At 48.4% G+C, this 25,394-nt stretch overlaps 10 protein-coding genes and 1 non-coding gene across 11 annotated transcripts; 5 read left to right on the top strand and 6 right to left on the bottom strand.

Annotated features, from left to right (window-relative positions):
- Nucleotides 1–361: 361 nt before the first annotated feature.
- On the bottom strand, nt 362–1,196 carry BDW43DRAFT_242858 (MAPEG family protein). Its single transcript, XM_032039697.1, has one exon. It carries the CDS (start codon nt 1,061–1,063, stop codon nt 554–556), a length of 510 nt encoding a protein of 169 aa, XP_031894466.1. The 5' UTR covers nt 1,064–1,196; the 3' UTR covers nt 362–553.
- BDW43DRAFT_242865 (uncharacterized protein) lies at nt 1,196–2,288 on the bottom strand. The gene has a single exon (XM_032039698.1). The coding sequence runs from the start codon at nt 2,139–2,141 to the stop codon at nt 1,329–1,331; it is 813 nt and encodes a 270-aa protein (XP_031894465.1). The 5' UTR covers nt 2,142–2,288; the 3' UTR covers nt 1,196–1,328.
- Nucleotides 2,289–2,850: 562 nt separating this feature from the next.
- On the bottom strand, nt 2,851–9,089 carry BDW43DRAFT_316677 (uncharacterized protein; the record flags this gene model as incomplete). Its single annotated transcript, XM_032048363.1, has 4 exons — nt 2,851–3,495; nt 3,571–7,928; nt 7,993–8,596; nt 8,670–9,089. The coding sequence occupies 4 exons, from the start codon at nt 9,087–9,089 to the stop codon at nt 2,851–2,853; spliced, it is 6,027 nt and encodes a 2,008-aa protein (XP_031894464.1).
- Nucleotides 9,090–10,972: 1,883 nt separating this feature from the next.
- BDW43DRAFT_316676 (5'/3'-nucleotidase SurE) lies at nt 10,973–11,946 on the top strand (the record flags this gene model as incomplete). The annotated part of the gene is made up of 2 exons (XM_032048362.1): nt 10,973–11,147; nt 11,222–11,946. The coding sequence occupies 2 exons, from the start codon at nt 10,973–10,975 to the stop codon at nt 11,944–11,946; spliced, it is 900 nt and encodes a 299-aa protein (XP_031894463.1).
- Nucleotides 11,947–12,849: 903 nt separating this feature from the next.
- Nucleotides 12,850–13,621, top strand: BDW43DRAFT_323789 (NPP1 family protein; the record flags this gene model as incomplete). Its single annotated transcript, XM_032049824.1, has 2 exons — nt 12,850–13,067; nt 13,129–13,621. 2 exons carry the CDS (start codon nt 12,850–12,852, stop codon nt 13,619–13,621), a joined length of 711 nt encoding a protein of 236 aa, XP_031894462.1.
- Nucleotides 13,622–14,477: 856 nt separating this feature from the next.
- Nucleotides 14,478–15,428, bottom strand: BDW43DRAFT_316674 (putative endo-1,4-beta-glucanase; the record flags this gene model as incomplete). The annotated part of the gene is made up of 1 exon (XM_032048361.1): nt 14,478–15,428. One exon carries the CDS (start codon nt 15,426–15,428, stop codon nt 14,478–14,480), a length of 951 nt encoding a protein of 316 aa, XP_031894461.1.
- Nucleotides 15,429–17,622: 2,194 nt separating this feature from the next.
- Nucleotides 17,623–17,694, bottom strand: BDW43DRAFT_t230. The gene has a single exon. It is a non-coding gene; the product is annotated as a tRNA-Arg (tRNA).
- A 406-nt stretch (nt 17,695–18,100) lies between these two features.
- Nucleotides 18,101–19,707, bottom strand: BDW43DRAFT_293657 (uncharacterized protein). The gene has a single exon (XM_032043846.1). The coding sequence runs from the start codon at nt 19,151–19,153 to the stop codon at nt 18,431–18,433; it is 723 nt and encodes a 240-aa protein (XP_031894460.1). The 5' UTR covers nt 19,154–19,707; the 3' UTR covers nt 18,101–18,430.
- Nucleotides 19,708–19,929: 222 nt separating this feature from the next.
- BDW43DRAFT_242805 (uncharacterized protein) lies at nt 19,930–20,473 on the top strand. The gene has a single exon (XM_032039696.1). The coding sequence runs from the start codon at nt 20,077–20,079 to the stop codon at nt 20,383–20,385; it is 309 nt and encodes a 102-aa protein (XP_031894459.1). The 5' UTR covers nt 19,930–20,076; the 3' UTR covers nt 20,386–20,473.
- A 29-nt stretch (nt 20,474–20,502) lies between these two features.
- BDW43DRAFT_316672 (uncharacterized protein) lies at nt 20,503–20,927 on the top strand (the record flags this gene model as incomplete). Its single annotated transcript, XM_032048360.1, has 3 exons — nt 20,503–20,546; nt 20,605–20,656; nt 20,715–20,927. The coding sequence occupies 3 exons, from the start codon at nt 20,503–20,505 to the stop codon at nt 20,925–20,927; spliced, it is 309 nt and encodes a 102-aa protein (XP_031894458.1).
- A 3,618-nt stretch (nt 20,928–24,545) lies between these two features.
- Nucleotides 24,546–25,191, top strand: BDW43DRAFT_242758 (uncharacterized protein). The gene has a single exon (XM_032039695.1). It carries the CDS (start codon nt 24,745–24,747, stop codon nt 25,108–25,110), a length of 366 nt encoding a protein of 121 aa, XP_031894457.1. The 5' UTR covers nt 24,546–24,744; the 3' UTR covers nt 25,111–25,191.
- Nucleotides 25,192–25,394: the final 203 nt, after the last annotated feature.

Below are 25,394 nucleotides of genomic sequence, written 5' to 3'. Positions count from 1 at the left end.
CTTTGCCAAGCGACATATATTAAATGGTGGATTGTGTGATACATACTGACTGGGTGCTCTTCCCCCTGCTCCCTACTAGTATGATTCATGTATTGAATTGAATAGGTACCGTTACGTAAAACAGCCGCACCTTTATCAATCACACCATGTGATACGACTTTAAGTCGAACCTCCTCCGAGCTCGTTCTAGACTTTGCGTAATCTATCATGACTGGCGATTTCGTGTTAAATTAGCTGTGCTTAACATCGAAACACTGCAAAAACCGAGGTTGCGTGAAGACTCCCGATTCGACGTGCTCTACAGGCGACGTTGTCGAAGAAACCTTTTTTTTTTTTTTTTTTTTTTTTTGCTTAACAAGAATTATGGTGTGTAAGTTCTCCAGTCAATTTGACTGGGTTATGAAGTATAATGTATAAATTCGTTCTATATTTTTATCTGAAGTGATATACTTCAATATCTAATTGACCAAGCAAGATGAAGCATGAAGCATGAAACAGGAGCCAATGGCCGACTGAGTACCACTTCTTCGATCTCCAGAGCATCGAAATCCACCTAACTATTCAGCGCCTGTCCAGCCTTCCACAGCAGAGTCAGACAGCTCAAGTTTCCTGCCTGCCAAAGGACACTCCGGAACCAAGCCGGCCGGTTCCGATCTATAGTGATATAATGAATACCATAGAGAATCCGTGCCACGGTATATATTAAGCCCGCCGCATTTATGGTTGTGCGTGGTACTCCCGCAATGGTGGCGAGGGTGATACCTGCGACGAAGAGGGTGTAGTTCTCGACGGAGTTGGCATGTGCTGCTTCGTTGCGATGGAGCATTTCGAGTTGCTTCGCGGTGATCTTCCCTTCGCGCACAGCCGCCTCACCGTATTTAATCAAATCCTGGCGAGGGGATACCTGGTGGTCAATGCCATGATATACTTTGAGGACCCGCGCGGACATGACGACGTAGGCGAAGACAAAGTGAAAGATCAGGAAACCTGGCCCATAATTGGGGATGGGGGGGAATAAAGGGGCTGGTGTGAGTCCGATAGCGGCTAATAGGGAGGACGTCATTGTCGAAAGAGGGGGGTGTAATTGAGTCCCTTGTTGGATGAGTTTGTTGACTGCAGTAGAAAAGGAGGAATGCGCGTGGATTTTGCCATTAATCCATGCTGTTCCCCCAGATATATAGCGCCAAACGCCCCACTTCGCGACTTAAATCCTTTTAGAGTTAGTAGGAGAAAATTTAGAACGGAAGGCTAGACGGTATATCGGCAGGCGGTGTGCGCGAAGCCAGTCTCTGGGAGGAGGGATCGCCCTAGGAGTGCGTGCACAGTAATCATAGGCGGAAGCGCGGAGTTACCGGCTGTGATCGCATATGCGCCACGTCGACTAACCGCCCCAATATGATATATTCTAGCTTTAATTTGATGCTGTAGACTAGGACTTTCGTGGTCACCTGCAATGTGAAATAACCTGCGAACTGAACCGCGACCACCGTGATATCGAGCACCATGATGACCACATTGACGATGATCAATTGCGTGAGAATGGTGCGTGACGGCCCTCCACGGTCGAGCCGTAGCAACTTGGCGGTTTCCAAGATATACACGGAGGAGATGAGAAGCTCCTGAACGCAGAACCACACTACTTGTATCCGTTCCATAATGCCAAACGCAACCGTCACATTGTGAATGTCAGAGAGACCGTTGTTCATAAACTCCAGCGTGGTGGCAGCAGTGTGGAGGAGAACGCCGTCGATGACGATGAGGTAGAGGAGGCTCTTGAGCACCTTGCGATTGTGAACGACGAGGTGGAGGCGTGACCAGAGGACGAGGGATTGACCGGTGACCATGCCAACCCAGCCGATGTCGGTGATGGCCAACTCGAGGTAGCCGTTGGTGAAGGAGATGTTAAACATCTTCAGGAGGTATCCCAGGCCAAAGGGAATGACGGAAATGGAGGCGATGAAAAGACTCCAGAAGTAAGTGCCAGCATAGCGTTTGAAGGTATTGAGGCAGAGGACCACCAGCTCGAGGGCATTGCACCAGGCGAGAGCGATGAAGACGGAGTAGACATATTGAGCGACAAGCGGATCGGTCAGTTGTCGCGCTAAACCCGTACCGTCATTTTCGGGGGTGAAGTATGGCATAGATTCTCATAGACGGACATTCGGTCGAATCTGTCCGTCTATCAATCTATCTATCATAACCGGATAGTAGGAGTGATAGTGTAGTAAGTAGATAGGTGTTGATTTGGGGGGAGAACGGAGGTGTAAGAAGAGAGGAGGGAAAAGATCCGTTCAGGTCAGGTGTTAAGCTTTCGGAGAAGAACAAGCCCATTTCTCTGGACCCCCGTCATTGGTATTGAGATATTTTGTTGGCTCGGCCAATTGCGCCATGAAATTCCCCCTTATTCAGTACCTTGGTCTTGCTGATTGGCCAGAGATATGTACCCCGGATATCCGGAAGCCAATCAGACGCCACCCATTCTGCTTATCGCATGGCCGCCACCAACCGGTAACCTGTTATGTCTGTCATTGGCCAATGGGTAGAAATACTGAGTTTGCCCCGTGCCATTATATCACATGGTGAGCAGCTGACTTGGACTATTTTATGTAGCCAACTCTTTGTATTAACCGTAGTTAGTTACTACTAATAACTAACGTCACTACTAGGTACTGACTAACAACTACTCTTACTATTTATTCCTGACACATGTACACCGATATTGTGACGTCTCATCAATATCCTAGGTAAAACGGTCACCGGGTAATAGCATCCACCAATTCTAGCTCAAAAAAGGACAGGACCCCGATCAACCATGCGGTTAAACCAACATAGAAGATTCTCATTGCGGCTTCATGAACTATCCTCTCGATTACTCTGGCGTCCGTTACGAAAGGACTCAAGATCGGGTTCACTAGCCTTGCGCAGCTGATTCCGATGTGCAGCGGCTTTGCCAGACGTGAGAAATCCATAATCGTGAGGAGGTTCCCACTCCCCCAGTTTGTCAGCGTCCTTGGTCTTCCACTGTCGCGGATGTCGAGCTGCCCATTTGACCTCTTTGGCAAATTTCTCATTCAATCTGGTGAACATGTTCTCGTAGCGCTCCGATCCCTTCCTCCAGCCTCCGTTTCGTTGGTAGCATCTTTGGAGCAGTGCGGCTTGGCTGGAAGCAATCTCAGCCGCCTGTGACAGTGTGAGGTCCGCGCTATCTTCGAGTAGCTGGCGCAGAACGGATTCATGAACCCCCATCGCACGGACATGGTCACCCTCAGCGGTATAGAGTGATGAGAGTAGGTTCGTCAACTCCAGAGCACTCCGATCGAATTGGCCCCAGACTCGCTTGACATTGTAGCAGAGATCCCCACAAAGCTGGATGGCTTGCGTGGTCCGACCGTTCGAAAAGCGGGCTTCGACCAGTCGACGTCCCACCAGAATGATAGTGTCAGAAGACCAGGTCTTTTGAACGATCCGGGAGGACCACAACTGGCTGAGAAGGAACTATGTATGTGTTAATCTTCCGGTCAAAAAAAGGAAAACGAAAAGGAAACCGGGTTATTGAGAAAGGATATTTACCTCGAGGTCCTCGAAACTCTTCTGACCACCCAACAAAATGGCAAGCTGGTTGAGTTCGGTGTCTTCAAAGTCCGTGAGACTCACTCCCGTCTCATGATAAGAAGAGATAATTCCATGTAAGATGGTCTTGGATAGATCTAGCATCTTTCCACTCAGCTCACGGTCGGGGCACTTCTGGGACCCATGCACGAGGAGATGCTCGGAGAGTTTCACACCATCCCGGGTGCTGATCGGATCCTGAAATCCCCCAAAATCCATGACAAATTCATGCAGAATTGCTGCATGGCTGTACGCTGGTCGGAAATGACTGGTGGTCAATTTCTGATAAACATTGTCAACGATCACTCGAGTCAGCCTCTTCACCAGGTCTCCCTGGGTCGCCTGCGAGATGCAGATGTCGTAGAACTCTCGCAGAACGGTCTTGCCGGGATCGATACTTGAGAACCGCTCTGTGAACAACTGGAACAGCTCGGCATCGGTGGCGTTGGCATTCCCAGTCCAGCCCTTGCCGCTTTGGAAGTTCATCAGCCGGACGCCAGCGACGAACGTATGGATGAAGCCCTTCTGTTTCCGGTTCTGGTGGAATGCGGAATAGAGCTGGGTTTCTGCGATCAAGTCGGCCATTATGGTCCCATAATTTCGAGTTTTACTACCCAAGGCCATTTCGAAAGCGACAACGAAGCTAGTGGCCGGATGAGACCCTTTCGTGTACATAGTCTCTTGGATGAGCCGGTGACGGAGTTCTCTCGAAAGCCGAACACCATCTTCTTTCATTCCAAAGTCGAGGTACATTTGAGCAAGCTCAACTGCCACGGAGTACAAACGCTGACTGTCAGTCTTTTCTTCGAAGGTTGCAACAGTGCTTCTCTGGAGTGTCTCCTGAAGCTCACTGGCCGCAGCTTTTTTGCCCTGTTTCTGCAGTAGTTGTAGCAACTCCCGCAGTTGCAGCAGTGTATGTTTCCGAGACGCATATCCATGCTCGTGGATGGATGCATTATACCTCTCCCTGTATAATATTACGGCCTTTTGAGTGGTCTGAGACTGGCGGGAGTAGAGACCAGCAAGGGAGTCTTTCATGGCCATTGTAGACTCTTCCTGATGGCCAGAAAGTGTTTTGCTTTGTTCAAGTGCTGTCTCGTATAGTTCCACTGCTTCGTCGTGATATCTCTCATCCCTGCGGGAAATATCCGCCAACGCGAGAGTCGCGTTATAGCTCTCCTCGCTGGAGCTTCCGTGATGCCGCTGACACGCTTTGCGGTAGCTAGCTGCTAGATCATGTATCTCCACGATGTCGGCATTCAGCTTTGTCTCCAACAGTGATTGGTAATGCTGATAAACTTCCTCAACAAGCTTGCTGTCTAGTAGATGGTCCTTATCACCGTTAAGAACTGTCCACCACAACGTCTCATAAACGCCCTTGGCTGCCCTCCATCTTTCTTTCTTCTCATAGATAGCGGCAAGGGAACGAGAAGCGGGAATGGCTCTTCTATCCAGCTGACCGTTGTGGCGAAGATTGTTGTAGATCTCCTCATACGCTCGTTCGGCCTCGTTCTTGTAGTGACATCTTTTTGCGAGGTCGCCCCATTCGTACAGGATCTCAATGTTCTGCTTGTGCGTTTTGCCCAAGCGAGATGATGTATTTGAATACAAGTCCTCATACGTCGCGATTGCCTCAGGGAAGCGGTAGATTGCCCGGTAGAATGTGATCACTTTGTTTGCGGTGGATCGAACCAAATGAGTGTCTGTTGCATCAGAAGAGAGCACAGCCTTGAGAACATTTTTATACACAAGTGCTGCTTCTTCAATCTGCAAATCTTTGAAGTAACAGTCCGCAAGGCCTGTTGCTAATTGTACTGTTTCACCCACGTTCTCACTGAGTCGGATCGTCATCGACTTGCTATCAATCTCGGACCCAACATGGGACAGAGCTTGACGATATACAGCGGCAGCCTCTGAGTATCGTTCTTGTTCTGCTAAAGAAGACGCAACCCGCCCGGAGGCCTTCATGGATGCTAAATCAGTCTCGGACGAATGCACCCCCGATGACCTAGCAGACTCTAAGATTTCACGGAGTACCCCAACCTGTTCCTGAGACATGCCTGTTTCAGTTGCTGAAGTAGTAGAACTGGATTGCTGCACGGTCTGGGCTAACGACGCAGTGGCTTTCACAAGCCGATGTGAGGGTTGCTTCTGGGACTTGCGATACTCCCACAGTGTTCTCATGGCTGATTGAGCCAGGCTGCTCCATTTCATTTTCCGGATATGGTTGAGCACCATTTCGAAAGTTGAGCCTAATCGATCGAAACGAGACAGCTGAGATTCCAAGCAAAACCACGCAGCGCTGGTAACGGATTCCGCCTCATCTTTACGAGAGTGCCGTTCAAGATATTTAGCATATTTGATAGTAAATTCTGCCTGTTTCTTAAGGGCCGAGTCAGAGGTATCCTCCACAGCCAAAAGCTTTCTCCAGGTATCCATGAAAAGGGCATCAGCCTTGGAGGTCTCGCCCCGCTGTTCACAGATCTCAATCATTTGCAACGTCGAATCGATCACACGCTGATCGGTGATATCCAAATTCTGCCTCGAATATTCATGCTGAGTCTGCAATATCTCGACACAAGCGTCGGACATAGACAGCCTTTCGAGTTGCCTGTAGATGTGCCCGGTCACCTCCTCCGTCTTCTGGGAGTGTTGGCCGTATCTTGCAACGCTCATCTCAAAAAGTGCCTTGGATAGCCTCCTTACGGACTCTTTGTTCTTCACAGTGGCGTAGTGGTCGAAAAGCATTTGTGTATATGTGATTGTAGCATCATGGGTAAAGCCGAGTTCTTCCTTAGATGCCTGCATCAAATTCTCCAGTATTTCTTCGTTATGACGCAGGAAGACCTCGTCCCTGATATTGTTCTGGCTGGCTACGTCAACGAAGATTTCGGCACTCGTTCTCGTCACGATGTGGCGTGGTCCTAGTAAGGAGCTGCTCTTTTTCCAGGCTTCATAAGAATAGTCGATTGCACTGGTTGACCCCAGCTGATACGACATCTGTGCGGCGATGATTAAGCTTTGCAGATGTGGCCGGGATAGGTCCTGGAGGAGCTGCCTCCGTAGCTGGACGGAGAAAGCCTGCAGCTCCTGTGCCTGGTATGGTAGATATTGCAATTGGTGGCAACTCCCCTCAAGCAGCGCGAGCAAGATAGAGTCGGGAAAGCTTCGCTTAAATACGTTGGTGACTTTGAAGTTGTCCTTTTCCCTCTCGGTCATCTGGGAAGACCTAAAGTGCAACGTCCAATATCTCGCTGCATACTCGAGAAGTTGATATTGATCGAAATATCGATGTTGCCTCGACCAGCTCATGGGCGTCGTGGATACCTCGACCTCATCAGTCACGTTGAGCTTCACATAGGCCAACATCCGCGTAAGAAGATCGGAGTGCGCCTCCTTCAATGTCACTGGCAATTTTCCTTTGCTGCTATCACTAGCGGCTGACTTGGCCTGATTGTAGACGAATTGTCGGAGAGCAGAAGACTTGAAGAAAACTATGCCGTCTTCGATTGTAATGAAGGAGCCAAACGCTCGTCGAATGTCGTCTTCCGCATTTCCCACGCGAGATACAACCTCTGTTCTTTTCGTGTCGACTTCCAAGAGCGATCGAATTTCTTCTACTCGTAAGGGGCGGTGGGAGATAATTGTCCAAGCCAACAACGAGCGCACAGCCCAGTCGCCCAAATCGATCGAATCGAGTGCCTGCTTCAGCATATCCTGAAGTGAAGAGGGCATTTTCTGCACTAGGGATATCATGTCTGATGCGGTCCGCAAATCACTCAACTGAGAAACCGCTAACTGCGCTGTGGGGAAACACCCGTTTGCCTTCTTCACAATTCCACTCTCGATTTTCTCTCGATCTTCTTTCTTCATTCCGGTGCAGATTTCGGAGGACTCTATTGCATTGCGAACTACTGTCCGAATATCGCCGGATGTCTGGCTTGGTTCGATCTTGACCCGCAAAGCCTGATCAGGCAAACCGTGCAAGGGCCTAGACAGCGTGACCACTTTAACTGAATGGTTCTGAGAAGCTAAGGCTTGCAAATGATCAAAGAGGCGGGGAATAACTTCTGGATCCCCATTGAGACTCTCGACGCCGTCGACGATAATCATTAATTTGCCCATTCCTTCTACGGCAATGTTTATAGCTTGCCACAGAGAGTCCTCCACAACTTTACTGGAGGCCCCAGATGAGTGTACGCCGATCGAGTATTCCAGTGCTCTTAGCAGCTCGCCATCCTTTGCCTGCCTTCCGACCATCTCTAGCAAGAGCCCTTTCGCTAACCCTATGGGCCCAGTAGTGGCGCTGATATCATCGTCTGTGTGGGAATTAGTTAGCTTACAGCTGCCGTGTGTTTCCATTTCCTGGAAGTCACGTCTTACAAAGTCTGAAACTAACCACATCATAGTCCTGTGGATCAAGTGATGCTTGGAGTTGCTGGACCATCCACTCCGACAAAACTGTTTTTCCTGTACCGGTATCACCGGTTATAGTACACAATTGATACTCACTGGACTTAATTTGAGAGAATCTATTGGCAAACCACTCGCAGGTGTGTTCTGCCGGCTCAGGTGAACGCATAGAAAGGATGCTAGAGACTACTCGATCTTTGACGGACAAGTACTCCCAGATCTCTTGAACCTTATCTGACGGATCGACACTGACATCACCAACGATGAGATTGCTCCAGAGTTTCTCTTTGACCGCGGTTCGACGGGAGTTGAAGGCCTCAATCTGAGAACTGAACCTTGACCGTAAATCCGATGCATCGAGGAGCTTGGAGGAGCCTTGGGCCCTTTGGAAGTAGTGCACACTGACTGAGCAAATGAGCCCGCATAGCTCGGCGTATGCGGCAACAAGTTCCTGCTGAGTATCGGGATTGGACAACAGGAGGTCTATATTGTTTTTGAAGTGCGACAATTCGATTGCGAATCGATGGAAGGTCTGAAAGACTGAGGCTAAAAGTCTTCCCTGCTCTGAACCACACTGCTAATAGGTCAATGCAGGCTCGTCCAGAAAAGTGTTTGTAGGTACATGTTCCGGAATCTCGAGTACGTACCTGCAGAAGCAATAGACAACTTCCACCTGTCAGTCGGATTGCTTGTTCGGTTCCGGATGTGAAAGTCGCCATGAGTCGGGCGAGCTGTTCCAACCTTCCCACAAGGACGACCGCCTGTTTGAAAGCTCGGTCAAGTTGACTGCCATTCTCGGGCATGAAGCGCAACCGCTCGTCGGCGATTGCGTCCAAGACATCTGCCGCCGATCGTATATTATCAAGCACTTCTTGTGCCAATGCGTCCAGTTGAGGTCGTACCCGCGAGGCGATATGACCACAAGCCTCGTAGAGGGTGCCTAACTTTCGGGTACTCTCCTCCTTGTCAACATTTCTTCTGGCAGCACTTGGGATCTCATTTTGCTGGAAGATGTCCTGCCGAAAGGACGGATGCCCGGCGTTACGGTGAACGACCTCGGCCGACATTTGCAAGTCAACACGGTTTAGCTACCAAAATATTGAGTATACACATGTAATTGCGCATGTGGATTGTCTGTTCGGAAGCGAGAAGGTAGGCGGATAGAGGGAGATATTGAAGGTCAGGTCCAGAATATGTAGTGATCTCATCTGACATCATCACTTATGTACGGAAGTGGAAGGGCTTTGGATGATGGGGACTGGTCCCTTGTTCTCTTGCCATAAAAGGGACCTTGTGGTGAGTGAACCACTCAGTGCTGCTCCTTGAGTTGCTAAGGCGTTGAGTGGCCTTTCCATCATATTGGCGTGGGGGCATTTGAGATTCTGCCGTGATCCGCGTGATGAACGTTTTCTATGTTGGCTCACAAACAACCCTACACGCCAAATCATATCCTCCGATCATAAAGTGACTCAAGGTTATTTCATGAGAGATTGGTATGAAAGCAATGCTTCGTGCATCGCTTTTCCGGTACGAGGTTGCTCATGAAAGGTTCGTTCCCCACAATTCGCATCATACATTTATTTCCATCCGCGCACATCCGATGCCCTCCAAGGTATTTGCCGCGGAGGAATAAACAACCCAGTTAATGCAAGGATTATCATATCATAGCTTGCTAGTCGCGAAATAGGTCGCGGAGTAGATTTCCATGATGAGTGACACTGAAACCTGCATCACTCTTTAAGCGACCAGATAAAGCCCCACCAATACATCAAACTACATACTATCCAGAAATATAAATGCCCAACTAGAAGGCCTCCTGTACCCCGTAGTAAGCTCCAGTAAAATATCAAGGACCCTACGCAATACTTGTTAAACTACCTCCCTTGCTGTGTGCATCACCCTGACATCGGCTCAACTATGGCCACAGATAAATCCCATGTCCCTGGCGACGCACACATGCCAAGTCTAAAGGCCCTCTCTCTATAAGAATCCCCACTGTCATACTCATTCCTTCATACCCACGTACGAGCCGTTGGACCTAAAGGAGTCCCTGGAACTCGGAATAATCCCGGAGGAGAGCATGTTTCCACTCCCTCGCGTATCCTTATTCGTATTAGACTCTGCCATGGGGCACATTGATTGACATATCTTCAGTCAGAGATGCCTATAGTGTGTTCTGGGCTCATACAAATAGCTTTAGGACGGAGATACAACTGAGAATTTTTTTAAGTAGGGTCGTGATGACGCGGGATCTCTTATGATTGGGAATAGGGACAGGACGCTCGGCTGGTAAAGTAAAAGGCAGTAACCTTGAATAGGAGATGTGAATTTCATCAGTATTCTTGTTTCTTGAAATCGTATGGTTTGACTGTGGTGGCTTAGCCTATGGGTATGGGTGGGTACTCTTGAATAGAGGAGAATTACAGGAGAAGAACTTTACGGCTGAATACCAAAAAGGAGAAAGGAGAAAAGGAGGCAGGAAGACGAGAAACCGCAAAGTACCTAAGAGGTAGCATATTGCTCCGTTGCCCTGGTGCGCCATGTTACTACTATAGACGTGTCCCGGTTAGTGACCAAGCCAAGTTCATGCAGAATTTCATGCTCCACTGTAGAAACTCTGGGTTCTAGAGGTGGAAACAGCTAGGTAGCTACCTAGTAGCCAAGCCAATAGCGTTGAAACCCACAACAGGTGAGGAAAGAAACCAAAAGGTGACATTTAATCTATAGGAGCACGTGCTCCTGCTGGTTGGCGGAGATCAGCTGCCCCGGGTGGCCCTAAACGGTCAACGATCTGCAGCCGCGGAATGTGTTCTCAAAAATAGTATTCACCTCGGCCATCGTGAGGGGATCCAGGAGAGAAAGAGGGAGGGAACATTATATAAGAATATGACCGATACTCGACGACCAATATCATCGACCCAGAATATACCTTCCTAACCCGATCGCCGTCATGCATTTTCCCGCCATCCTCGCTCTACTCCCTCTTGCAGCTCAGGCTGTGAATATCATCTCCGCAAATGATGACGGCTGGGCCGAGAAGAACATCCGCACGCTGTACGACTCATTGACCGCGGCCAGTCACTCGGTTGTGATTTCGGCGCCCGCAGAGAACCAGAGCGGAAAAGGTATGCCCTATCAGCACCCTTCCTGAATCTCGTATTTTGTTTCCCACTCCGATATCTAATCTAATCAACTTCAGGCTCCTTGGACAAAGAACCCACCGGACTGTCCGAGCCCTGCGAATTCGACAGCTGCCCTGAAGGCAGCCCCGCAGTGGGACACAACGCGACCCAGCCTCGTTGGAACTACGTGAATTCCTACCCCGTCACGTCGATCAAACACGGTATCCAGAACTTGTCGACCACATTCTTCAACGGCGAGCCGGATCTCGCCGTCACAGGTCCAAACGTCGGCGCCAACCTCGGCGTTGTGACCTCCTTTTCCGGCACAGTAGGCGCCGCCTGCTACGCCGCACATGAGGCAGGCATTCCGGCGATCGCCTTCTCGGGAGGCAGCGGCTCCCCGACCGCATGGGACGATCCCACGCCCGACTACGCGAAGCTCTACGCCGAGTTAGCCACCAAAGTAGTCGGCGCGGTCGTGGCCGCTGGCAAGCCTTATCTCCCCGAAGGTGTCTTCCTGAACGTCAACTTCCCCAAGGTAAACGACGGGAAGTGCAACAAAGCCGACGACTTCAAGTTTGTGCTCTCGCGCATCTACGACGCTGTACCGCTGGTGTCGAGCAAAGATGTGGAAACCTGCAATAACGATGAGCGGCTGCCAACGGAGACCAAGGTTACGAGGGCGGGCTGCTACGTGAGTATCTCGGTGGGTAAGGCGTCAAACAAGAGGGATGCAAAGGCGGCGCAGCAGGGCGAGGTGTTGAAGAAATTGGGTGATTTCCTAACCTGTCTTCCCAAATGAATGGGGCAGATTGCGCCATGATCAATTGTGTTAGGCGTGCATAATAAGGGGCACATGTAGATTAACGCCCGTTGCGTGGCCGTTGTACCATTGGCAATAGTGTACAGTTTCCTTGTTGCCAATTTAATTAAAATACATCTCAAAATCAATTTGATTGGACTCTGCCAAATACCTACCTATTTGCAGTAGTCTGTTTTTACTGCCTATCTCTTCAGACTGTGTTGAGTATTTGCTTAAATTGGAGACGTAGTTGATATTCCGGATCCACCACCTTGCAGAGACTGAGCTAACAAGGGCGAATCGTATGGTACGGTGCATATTATGCAATTTAGTTAATTAGTTAAAATCTCCGAGAGATAAGTCCTCTCGCGATACGCAGCTTGTGTCGCATCGCAATATGCTGAAGGCATATTGCGATGCGACACAAGCTGCATCCCGCAAGACTAAGAGTATTCCCACAAGTACACTATTCGACACTAGCAACGGTAGTTACGCAGAAGACCCTCCAATTGGCAGGTAGCGAGGGGTTACTCCTCCTTCTGAGACCGGACATATGTTAGAGATCAGTCAATCGAACGGTGCCTGGCACACAGAACCCACTCTGAAGTTGATCTAGGAGCTGAACTAAGATAGATAAGTCTTATCCCTTATCTACTGACGATCCTTTCAGGGACCACCGTTCCTGACAGCGTGTGAGCGAGGCTTCGGTTGGCCGGATATCGCTCTCTTCCACAAGTGATCGGCACAACGTCGGAGAATTATTTGCGCGAAGGAATAGTGATCGACGAACTATGCAGAATGGATCAGTCGCCCATGCAAAATCATATAAAGTGGAATAGGATATGCTTTTGTAGGTACAATGTCGGTTAAATCTCTGATCGTCATCGTCGCCTTGTTTCAATTATGGTCTCCAAGCTCCTTCTCCTGACTGCGGTGCTATCGCAGCTCGTCCAGGGCCATCTCATTCGCCGAGAACCCATTGACCATGACAAGGTCGTGGGATTTCCTGAGACAGTTCCCCCCGGAGCCACAGGCGACGTGTACAAGGCGTATCAACCGCTGCTAAAAGTGGTGAATGGATGCGTTCCCTTCCCCGCCGTGGATGCCCAGGGAAACACCAAGTAAGGAGAAAAGAAACCCATCCGCCATAACTCCCTCCATCAAGTATACTAACGATTATAGTGCCGGCCTCGACATCACAGGTGCGACCAATGGCGACTGCTCCAAGAGCGATGGACAAGTCTACGTCCGGAGCGGCAAGTCCGGCGGCAAGTATGCACTCATGTACTCGTGGTACTTCCCCAAGGACGAGGCTGGGCCCGGAATGGGACACCGCCACGATTGGGAGGGTGTGATTGTCTGGATCTCTGACCCGGCCAAGACCTCTGCCGACAATATTCTTGCCGTGTGTCCGTCCGGCCATGGCAAATGGGACTGTTCGAAGGATGGCTACAGCCTCCAGGAGACACATCCGTTGATCAAGTATTACAGTATTTGGCCGGTGAACCATCAATGTGGGCTTACTGATGAAGTTGGCGGCTATCAGCCCTTGGTTGCTTATGAGAGTCTCCCGGAGGCTGCCCGGAATGCGTTGGAGGCTACGGACTTTGTTAAGGCAAATGTGCCATTCAAGAAGGAAAATTGGGCTGAGAATTTGGGAAAGGCTACATTCTAGGTTTTGAGATGGTCTCATAGTGGGAAGGTGTATGTATATAAGCTTGGAGATGTTCATAACGTATACATAATGTTTAAATAGAGGAGAGACTATTCGATATAGCTTCTCGGAATATGTTGACATAGGAGCATGAGCCATCGTCAGGCGGTATTTTCCCTTTCTTGACATGGTTTCCCGGAAATGCAGTTCATGATGCAGTATGTCTGCTTCTAAACCTGGGGCCTTCCTGCCACAGACGACGCACACACCAGGACCGGCAGGAAAACAGGAAGCTACATACAATCCCAGCAGTTGTCCTCAATGACCGGTGGTATTGTGGAAACCCTTCGACAAGTTTAAGTAACAACAAAAGACAGTCTTGCTCAACCAATCGTGATCAGTGCTGCAGACAATATGGCATGGTTTCCTCATCGATCTGTGAGTATCTTCGAGAAGACTTTCAATACCAAGGCTTAAAGACAGCTCTCGTGGAGAAACCTGTCTCCACCGTATCATACAGCGTCAGTTGATTCGCGGTGGATATATCTGTCCGCATTCTTCACTCTCTTGCTGAACCCTATCTGCACGGATCACTTGAAGGGATCTTTCCGGATAGATTTTGACTGTTAGTCCCGATTATAGCATCCTTCACTGTGGTAAATAACGCATATATAGCTTCTATATCGAGATTATCTACGTGGATATAGTTATACTGAAGAAATACAAGAACTACTATCAATTCAAGTCGCTGCCCCTGGGAGTCAAGAGAAAATAATCTATAATACACTGTGTTCAGCCAACTCCCTTTTATGAGACGGCATCCTTGATCGCGCAAACAACAGGTCGAGCCTCAATGTCTCCCCGTTGAACTCAATGCTTAGCGGGAGGCGGCAGCGGAAGAGGAGGCAACAGCTGAGGAAGAGGGAGAAGGAGAGCGGGAGGGAGTGGCCGAAGAGGAGGCGACTGCGGAGGAAGAGGCGCTAGGGACCGACACTGGGGTGGTAGCAACCGCGTCGATGACCTGGGCGGTACCGGTGGAGGTAACGGCGGAGGTGGCCTGAGTCACACCAGTGGCGGCACCAGTGTACAGGGTTGGGCCGGGCACGGGATACTCGGAGACCGCCTGGTAAATGTTGAAGATGATGCCATCGCTGGTGGGAGTGTAGAGCTCAGTTCCGACGACACCAGCGGGCTTGTCGGTACCATCACCGTTGACCTTCAAGTTGAAGCAAGAGGGGTAGTTCTGAGCACCACCCTCAGTACCGGCGGAGTGAAGAGCAATCAGCTCGTGGCGGAGGACGTAGTGCCCAGGGGCGATGGACTTGGGGATCTCGACGAGCCAGCTGTTGTTGTTCTTGATCAACTGATCGTCACCCCAGACACCGGGAACGCTGGAGCCATCGACGATACCAACGCCATCGATCTTGAAGAACTCAAGAGAGGTCTTGTCCACCGAGGCACAGTTGGGCTCGCAACGGGCAAGGTAGTCAATGACGGGACCGTGGTGAGATTCGGGCCATGGGGTCCACTGGAGGCTGATACGATCTCCGGCGTTGACCTCGACATAACCCTTGCCAGCGGTAGCATTCTGGTGGCAGATGATGTCCGGGGAAGAGTAGTCATCGGGAGCCAGAGGGCCATTGCCAGTGTTGGGAGTAGTCCAGGCGGCTACCGTGGGAGCATTGTCGCCCATGTAGGGGAAGGAGTTGATATCAAATCCTTCGTAGTAAACGCCGTTGACGACGATGTTGGTGACATGGCCGTGGGCAGCAACCTTGGTGGCCGAGAGAAGGGCCGTCAGAAGAGACGCAGAGTGAACGTGACGCATGGTGTCTAGGTAAGGAGAGGATTCCAATCAATGAATCAATTTTTGGCAGATCGTAAAAGAATGAGATATGCGATCCAGCGCACGGAATGTGTATTAAAGTGAAAGACAGGAACGGAGGACCTAGAAAAAGAGAGAGAATGCTTTTGGATGAGCGAAGAGAAGTTGCGAACCCATCGTCCTTTTTAAAATCTTGATGGAGAATCCGACTGTCCCCTGTATACCGCATCTCAAACCACCGTTCATCTATTCTGCAGGTATGAGGACCACCTACGTGCTTTGGACACAGAGTCCGAAGAAAACCCACCAGACACTGCGGTTCCACAGGCGCCAAAGTAATCAATATGAGAAGATACGAATATCGCAGCACTAGTGTTTACTATTAGGATGAATGAAATAGGGTATTTTTCGGGACTTTCGCCAAGGGTGCCGACTCTTCCAGGAGTTTAAACGTAGCAGATTGATTTAAATGGACGCCGATCCCCGTTAGGTGGTTTGGAGATGAAATTATCCGAGTCGTGGATCCACCATACACACTTTGGTAAAGCCTTAGTCGCAACACAAGTGGAGATGGTGGACCTCATATTAGTTGTTACTATGCTTCCTCCGGCCCTAGCTCGTTATATATATGATGTATAAACCCTGATTACTGGGATTACTTACTCCATAAGGTTGTTTCATGTCCACGTTGACTTGTCACACCACCAGCAGAAGCGGCCGGTTCGTAGAGACACTGAACAAAAACTTCTACAAACTGCCGAAAGATATTGGCAAGGGTCATTCTTCCACCTATTATAGAGAGCCAAGCCGGGGAATAATTACCATTTAATATATATCAATTCTCAAGGTCATCCTTCGGTCCACGCCCGAGCCAATTGAAACTGCTAAAAGGATTCCCAAGGCTCTTCCATAGGTTCTCTATGAGCGTTAGTCCCACCACAGGCGCCAAAGCACCTACAGTATATACAGTTAGACTATGTATAGCGAAAAGAGGCTTTGTCCGTCCGACGGGGGAGAGGTGGAGAGGATATTGGTACCACAACCCGGATACCCATGTTTTCTTTTTACATCCTCAGCCCTCCGACGACAGCCAAAGCTATATTACTACTTCGTATTGACCTTTACCGTGGATACCTTCGGTTTTCTAACCTGATAAGTCTTTAAAGTCGCTTACACCAGTAATACGCCACTGGACGAGAATATTTCTGAGGTACAGTTTATCGGGCAGACAACTCTGCTCGATTTTTACAATCGAGGAAGATAAGCCAAGCCTCCGGAGCAGGGTGGGTACAGTAATCTTTGCTGGGCCGTTGCAAAGGAGGATTCGGTCACAATGTGCATGGCTGTGATGCTCCCCTTCGATATGGGTCATCTCCAAAAAGTATCATGAGCTATACACGCTCCATACATTCTACAGAGCATTTTCTTGTGGCGCACTTGAATGCCCGTCTTTATTTATTGCTCCAAATGGAAGACTACCATGTAAAGCATCAACATTCGGTGTTTGGTGTGCCATCTCTTCCTATATTGCCAATCCAGGCGTCAATCAGGCATCTGAGTCACAAGTGATAGATACTCTCCTCCCCATTTCTTGTTCCCATAGATCGTCAGCTATTCCAGAAATCAAGTAGAACTATAAACGTCGTACTTGTATGAGCCCTTATTCTGGAGAAGGAAGGTAAAGTGTCTGGCGGGGAACTAATCTCAATAAAGAGATACAGTCGGAGGGATTGGGAGATGGGTGGGGGGGGGGCCCGCGCTGCTATTGATAAAGAGCTCAATTATACAGCTACGACTAACATTCTGCTTCACACTTGGGCAGGATTCGGGATTTTACTTCCAAATACCTCGCTGTTGCTGGTTTTGTGCTAGCTATGTTTATGGACTCTTAACGAGCGATACAGGAGAGGGCCTTGCTAACCGAAGTTTCCGCAGCGGATACTAAGTACTCTTGGGAACAAATTTAATTCCGGATGTTTTAGTATTCCACTTATATATATGATTTTACCAAAGTAGGTTGCTTAAAATATCTGCCAGATTTACAGACTTGTCGTCTCAGTGCGATATTTCCGGTCTACATGATAAGCGCTGTCGAACTTGGGAGAACATGTAACAAAAGCAAAAGAACGCAAGGGGATGATGAAACGAAGGAAACAAAAGGAGATACAGGTGAAAAAAAATAATAAAGCAAAAATAGTGACCGACGCAGGATTCGAACCTGCAATCTCTTGATCCGTAGTCAAGCGCCTTACCATTGGGCCAGCCGGCCGACTGTTGAATAAATACTTCTTATTTTTACTTATCAACCTAAAGAGCCATAAGAGAAGAAAAGAGATTCGATTTCCGTGTACTCTGTAGTGTCGACATGGTCTTGGCATAAAATAGAATATGAGAGACAGGAATAAACCCCCTAGGAGTCTTCCAATGATGAACTTTTCTATCCGTATTCTGCTTTTATCATATGAGGTGAATAGTTGAATAATTTACTGGTCTATCTTGCCCATAAATACAATGCCAAGAAATAGAACACATGGATAGAGATGTGTATATGGTACAACAGCTTTTGCAAAATGCATTGCTTATTTATGGTCCTATACCCAAATGGGGTTTCTGGTCGAACGATAGTAAACTACCCTCACGGACTACACTCTTTAGTCACCCTGAAATGATGGTATGATTTATCGCGCCTGGAGGAACATGCCAGTGGCTGATGTACAATGATCGCCCCCGTTACAATACTCATTACATAGCTACTCTATACTCGTTCGAACGAAGCCAAGAGGTGACAGTTCTGTATCATATTTCTTTCCCAAGCTTCACCACAAAGCCAACAATATAAGAAATCTATGTAGAGATAAGTATACATACAAAAAGAGTTGACATGGATAATTGTGTTGCATGCCCAGCAGCACATTGACTCGCAACTGAAGCCGATATCTTTGAAGATATCCTTCCAACAGCAAATGATCTGAACGACAAGGAAACTTGCCGACCCAGCGAGCGATTTATTTCAGCACACCGTCACCATTGCACATCTTCAAGGGGTAGGTGTCTCCCAGACAAGTAGTGATCACACCCTCAACCCAGTTCAGCTCGGCCGACTGGTAGCTGACCTTCTTGGGGGTGAAAGAATCAGCCTTGAAGTACTCGTACTGAGCATTACCAGGGGTACCGCTGAAAACATAGCCACTTCTCCGGTGGGTGTTCGGGTTACTGACGAAGGCCCCATACTTGCCCTTAGGAATTGTCTGAGTGGCCGTGCCGGTCAAGGTGTTGGTTGTTGTTTGGGAGTAGTCGGTACTGACACCAAACTGGAGCCATTTATCGACGGTAGCGGAGACCGATGCACTGACGGAGACACTGTTGGCAATGCTCTGACCTGCAGCGATGGCAACTGTCGCGTCGCGCTCATTGGCGTGGATGATGGAGGACATGGCGATATCCCAGCCAAGGAATTCCTGGTCAGGAAGTGGGATGATGAACTGGGCATTACCGCGCTTCTGGAGACCGCTGAATCCCTCGGACGTGAAAGACTGATGGTTATCAGCTGGCTCTCCGATAGGGATGCCATTGAGATGTGACTCAATGTCCTTCGTTTCAATAGCCTTGGTAGTGCCGTTACGGAGCAAGAGGACGGCCTCTTCGGCGGAGGCTTGATCGGTGGGGAGAGCCGTAGTGAGGGCGCTATTGGCACAGAGGGAGGCCAGTAGGACGAAAGGCACCTTCATGATGTCTAGATGAGCAACTTAATTGCTAAAAGAACTGTCAAGGGGGGGTTGAAAAGACTGGATGTAGAGAGACGGAAGAACTAGTCGAAGGGGGAGAGGTCAATCAGAGGAAGGAGAGACTTCTATATAGAATGTCGCCAGGGAGAGCATATAGCTTTCTATTGGAAGCCCAGCTGGAAGGAGTCTGGTTCGACAACTCCAAATCAGTCTCGGCACAGCTGACGTGCGACTCGTCATGGGGTATCGGAAGATTGACAGATGATCCTCCGTCTTATCTGACTGGGAATTCCCCGAAGATTGTCCGGGCACAGATGAGCCTGTTGAGACATTGCAAGACAGGGATCTTGAGAATGACTTGAAGATCACCCCATATCTGGAAGGAGTTGGGCAACGGTCGGCGCATGCGAGGTGATAATTTCCGCAGGACAATTTATTTAGCTTTCTGCAGAAGAAAATAGATAGGGCAGATGTCCCTGTCGATCATCGGCCGTGGATCCAAGACGTCGGGTCATTCGGTACGATTTAGTCCTCGACGAGACCACTGCAGGTCGTATATATTTTGAGCATGTATCTATGACTGTGGATAAGTGGAGCGAGAGAGACGAGCTTTCCCCGGTTATCAGTAGCATGGGGGCATAATTATGCACTAAAGGCGTTTATTTGCACCAACTCCCACAAACATCGATAGAAGCAAGGCTAAAGGATGCGCTATACAGCACAGCCACGTATATCAAGATGAGTATGTCCAGTTTTGCCACCCACCGTCCCTGGGCCATTTAACACTGGGGAATCCACATCGCTCAACCGTGCTGATCGCTTCCGAAATGATCGACCCAGAGATCCCCATGTGGGATCCGATTGGATATACCGGCGGGACCGTGATGAACTGCTAAAGCTGCGAAGGATGAAACGCAATCCTGCATATGTATTTAATGTCAAGAAGTGAAACATATCCCGCGCTGGAGGTCGTTGAATTGCCTTGGCTAGCCGGAAAAAAAGAATTCCAGGATCGCTGCTGGTACCTGGGATATGGTGGCCGTTCACATCATTTGGATACAGATCATACTATCAGGAGGTTTGCCGAGCCATTGATCGCAGTCATGGCAGCTGCATGGGGAATCTTCGGATGTTTCGCCGGGGACCAAGAGATGCAGATTACCATGACAGGAGTCTCGGGATTGACACTGTCCTCATATACTCCGCCATGGAAGCCTCCTTATGGTCGTTCATAAGTACTACTGTGGTTCGCACACATTAAGAATCCGACACTAGGATTTGCAGACCCTTAAAGCACCAACTAAAGACACCTACCATTTCTGAACCATTATCAGGGGATCTCTCAAGCAAGCATGAAGGCATCTATCTCTTTGCTCATTGCCGCCCTGACCGCTGGGTAAGGAAGCCTTATCATATGCCTATTTCGAGTACTAGCCGCATTAACATGCTCATAGCGTCGTTGCTGATCTTCACACTACCGGTGTCTGTATCGATCAGAAGGGGGCCGTATGTACCACCTCGGTCCACTATATTACTCAGAATCTCAGTGCTGACTTTCCTTCAGGATGTCTATAACAGAGCTGCGACTGAGAAGGCCTGCGCCGCGTACAAGAAGCGCAACACCGGCAACGAGCAATGGGATCAATGCCCCGACTGCACATTGAAGAACGAGAGGGACCTGCTGTACTACTGCGAGTCTGCCGGAAAGCACATTGGAGGCGACGAGCTGCACTACTACTGCACACAGAACGGTGCCGCTGACAGTGTGGCCTGGTAGATGAGATGTCATGGAATCAAGCAGCGCGAAGCATGTATGGCGGAAGGGCTTGGGCGGACGGAGACGTAACCAGCGAGTATTGTACTTTTTCTGTAACATGTATATCACAGAATCTTGTCAAGGTTAATGGGTCGTCGAAAAAAGAATTCATGCAACAAGGGTACCATGCCCTGTTCGAACCAATCTATACCTGAAACACTAGTTTAGGAGACAAACCATGGAACCACCCCAATAGATTTATCCCCCGAGAGTGTGCATACTTAGAAACCATAGTCAGACTTTGCAAGGACTCCTTAGTTGTCGTCTGTAGTTGATGTAGCTAGAGAGCGTCTTACTGATTAAATGATACGCTACGCCTCGCTTGATGTGGGTAGTCATACGAAGGACACTATGTGAAAATATCTTAGATTCCTTTATTTCTCCTAACCTATTTAAATGTGTATATTAAGCATTATCTCCCAGTACGAGTTCGGCGGCTCTAAAGGGCCCAATCTGAGAGAAAGACTTCCAGCACGCCATGAGTCACGTAAGATATGCGAAAAAACCTGAACGGCTTGAACGTGCTAACATTTATCAGGAACTCTGTGCCATCTCGCCAAAGACGAGGAAGAAGCATTTGCAATAAGCAGTCATTATCATGATTAGACATTATAACTCAGCGTGCCAGACGCAAATCGATAATCCACAACTGCATCACATTGGCGAGATAATAGACATTAATCGTGAACGATAAATATGACATGTATTTGTCGTTGATATCTTCAAAAGGAGTAGAAATCTCCGCTAACGGACGTTTTAAAACTCTGGCTTGCGAGATATTTTTCTGTAGTGGTCACAGTCCCAGCAGGCCCAGACGAACAAAACAAAATAAAGGACCCTATTGCCAGCTCATCTAAGAACTGCCCCTCAAATGCGTCAACTGTCTAGCTCATGAATTAAGCAAAGCTATCGAAGACCCAAAGAACTCGACAATCGATAAAATACTGTCTCGGCAAGCATATCCACGACAGGCGTGTCCTCCTTCCGCAGCAGGAGTCAATATCGCCATCGTGACAACAGTCGTAGCGAAGACTGCTCCGAAGGCGATGAAGTCGAATGCAATGTAGATACCGGGACGGAGGGGCCGATGTAAAAGTGATTGATTGTCAACGGCACACTAGACCAGAGGACAGCGTACGATGCCTAATGAGATATGGTGACTTCCTTAGTTACTGTACAGGGTAGCATAGAGGCTGGTTCACTTACAGTCCCAATTATAATGGCACACAATGAACCTCCATCAACATCACTATAGACGCGGTCATGCGCTTTCATTGCCTAAACAAATACTATGACGGTCGTGAAAGAACTCACAATCGCTGGTATGCGAAGAAATTAATGACCGGGTGGCCGTCTCGTAGGACTGAATTTCCGTTTGTCATGATAGTCTGCGGAAGGTTCGTGCCCTGGATGTATGACGAGCTTGTAGCGTACGCCAACTGCCGGAACAGGCGGTTGAACATGTCAATTTGTATCGTTCCAATATTATCGAGATATGTCAATAGAGTTTCAAATTACACCGGTGATCTGCGCTATAGCATCAGCCAAGACTTAAACATGAGGTTGAAGCAACACGGCCATCACTGCTGAGCTGGGAATCGGTAGCCCATTAAGAATATATAGGAATGGCGGCCTGCAGGATTATAGTACTACAGGTCCATGCCCAAAGCCTAATATCATAGCCTTCTTGTATTGCCCTATACCACTAGTAGTAGCCCGGCCTTGTCTCCAAATACCGAGACTCGGAATGAAGTTGAAATTTATAATAATAGATTCTTGTCTGCCTGAGTATATGGTCAATAAGCACTAGCCTTGAAAGACTGGGATGAGTCTCCGATCTTGTAAGTCAAGTCTATCGCCATGTCTAGGTACTACGATGTATGTTAGTGGATCATCGGATAGATAGGACAGAGTTCCTTCCGCTATCCACTGAGAAGCTCAGATAGGCTTTACATTGATCCAGGCTCATAGTGGGGATTAGGGTATTCATCGATATGAGTGATCTAGGAGAACACTTTTACCTCTGTTGATACTATATATTGCGTTTGATCTAATGAAGTTATGCACGGGGAGCCTTTTCTCACCGTGCCGGTATGCTGACGACTATCTTTCGAATCTCTCGGGGCGGAGAATCGATCACTTCGCTAATACGGCAGACCATATATCACTATGGTATAGGAGTGTTTTGAGGTGTTTTGAGCGGAGTCCAGAAGCAAAGCACAGAATACGGCACCGCTACTACATTTTAAGGAAGGCAATGTGATAGGTCAATGATTGTTAATTGCGTTTATGCTTATACTGAGCTATTGTACAGGCAGAAAAATAAAGCATTGGGCTCAAAAGCTTCACTACGTGACATGAAAAGTGTTATATCTGTCTAAGTATAATCACCCACTCATATTGCAATAATGTACGTAAAAGTCCAGGAAGAATATACTTCAACACCCGACATACTTGAAGCGAAAAACAAAGGCTTTAGTCAATGATACGACGTCGATCCCAAACCGAGGGGTGAAAGTCTGGATGCAAGCTGTGAAAACATTTTTTATCTTCAATACATGATGAGTTAGACATACACGGGGTATGTCGATCTGCGTTGTGCCCTTCCCCAAAGGGTGTTCTGAACACGTTTGATGCCTATCAGACCTTTTATGTGACTCAGAAATTATTTCATCCTTATCATCCAGTATCTCATGGATTGGATCAGTGCAGTCATCTCTACTCCTGGTCTTGGGCCTAGTAACTGGCTCTCCACTTTATGATGCAGGCTACTTCTACCCACTTATTTATTGTGGCTCATTTATGATCGAATTGGCCTTGGATGGACCGTTCGGGCAGCCGGCCAGGCCCTCTTCTCCCGTTACCTATTCCTCTCATGGTGTTCCGATCATCCGATCACGAGTGAAGGCATCCGACAAACGTAAAGTGCTGGGTGTGGGGGCATTTTGAGAGCCCGCGTGTGCTTTCTTTGGGCTTGGAGGAACTCTCACATTCATTACACTGGATATCTGCTCTACTATATTCAACATTTTGCTATCTACGGGGACATTACTGCTGATAATCTGGGACCCTACCTGCTCTCAATCTTGACCACGGATTCCGTAGTCGAGCGAATCTTTCCTAACATGTTCGCGAACGTAATTGGTCCATATAATATAATCTTTACGTGCACGATGATGTCGGGGGGAGTTACCTTTGCCTTGGCGAATCTGTCAAGCTAGGCGTTAGTGATCAGTATTGCTCTCCTTTATGGGCTCTTTCTAGAGGCACTTGTACACTACCTCCAATTTGCTTCGTCAATATTTCCCCCGATTGGTACCCGCATGGGGATGGGCTATGCAGTCATGACTATTGTAAATATAGCTGGGCTGCAGTTGTTGGGGCATCCTGAAGTATCATGGCTTTAATCCTGTGTGGGCCTGTGGGAATGTAATGTTAATTGCTGGGGGTATTGCGATGATGATTAGTACGAACGTTCAAGGGGATTGGAAGGTTTTCACTCGACAGCGATATAAGCGTCAATATGGACGCTGTTGCAAAGAAATATTTGCTATCCAAGCTGATTGTCAAGGTCTATTGCATGCACTTTAGATCAATAGAATACCTCTTAAGAAATGACAGGTTTCCAATGAGTCTTTCAAAGATCATAATTCGAAGGCTTCTTGGAATACGGGCCCTCGATTTTCCTTTGCATTTCTCGCTGTTTTTCCGATAAAAGAACTTCCACGATGATAGATATCATCCTGTCCTCTGTCCAAGAAATGGTCGGTTGCGTGACATGGTATTCGTTCGAGCGGCCTTGGCCCGGTCGTCTGAGGATCTGAACCTGCCAATGAAGTGCAGAGGTGGTGGAAGAAGTTGCATCATACTACTAATAGTGGTGAGGTTAGACGTCTTGGAACTATTAGGGCAGAGTGAGATTTTCCTTTATTGGCTGGCCGAACCCTCCTGCCTCAGGCCACGACCATGTGACCACCCTCTCCTTGCCAATTTTTGTCTCTCCTCTTTTCTCTTTCTCCTCCTTTGCAACTACACGCCTCGAATCTTTCCAACGAACAAACAGCAAACTTTATGTTACATTGATTTTATCTTGGCGAAATTAGTAGTCTCGAATAATGTGTATTGGCAGTCCGAGAACCAATAACAGGGGTCGGGATTCATTGTTTGCGTCTCCGGGAATTCATGGTGACGCTACTAGTTACAGAGGGGAGAAGGAACCTTATCTTTGAAGAGTTTGTAGAAGAGGACTCGGCCAGGAAAGGCTCTTTGTCTTTCATCCTGTTTATTGAGTTCCGAGTAAATCGATGAATCCTTATAGCGCCCTCGGCATATGTAAGCCAAGCGGCTATTGTCGTATGCGGAAAGACCAAGTTCAACTTCGCGGTTTATCCGAGTTCTTGGCCGACTTGGAGCTCACTGGCTGTGCGC

This window comes from Aspergillus alliaceus (assembly GCF_009176365.1).
Source record: "Aspergillus alliaceus strain CBS 536.65 unplaced genomic scaffold BDW43scaffold_80, whole genome shotgun sequence".
Taxonomy (NCBI): Eukaryota; Fungi; Ascomycota; class Eurotiomycetes; order Eurotiales; family Aspergillaceae; genus Aspergillus; species Aspergillus alliaceus.
This window is presented reverse-complemented; position numbering and strand designations above follow the sequence as displayed.

What these genes read in the sequence shown, in the direction of transcription:
- BDW43DRAFT_242865 (XM_032039698.1), bottom strand. Translation starts at nt 2,141, where the DNA reads ATGCCATACTTCACCCCCGAAAATGACGGTACGGGTTTAGCGCGACAA.
- BDW43DRAFT_242858 (XM_032039697.1), bottom strand. Translation starts at nt 1,063, where the DNA reads ATGACGTCCTCCCTATTAGCCGCTATCGGACTCACACCAGCCCCTTTA.
- BDW43DRAFT_293657 (XM_032043846.1), bottom strand. Translation starts at nt 19,153, where the DNA reads ATGAAGGTGCCTTTCGTCCTACTGGCCTCCCTCTGTGCCAATAGCGCC.
- BDW43DRAFT_242805 (XM_032039696.1), top strand. Translation starts at nt 20,077, where the DNA reads ATGTATTTAATGTCAAGAAGTGAAACATATCCCGCGCTGGAGGTCGTT.
- BDW43DRAFT_242758 (XM_032039695.1), top strand. Translation starts at nt 24,745, where the DNA reads ATGGTATTCGTTCGAGCGGCCTTGGCCCGGTCGTCTGAGGATCTGAAC.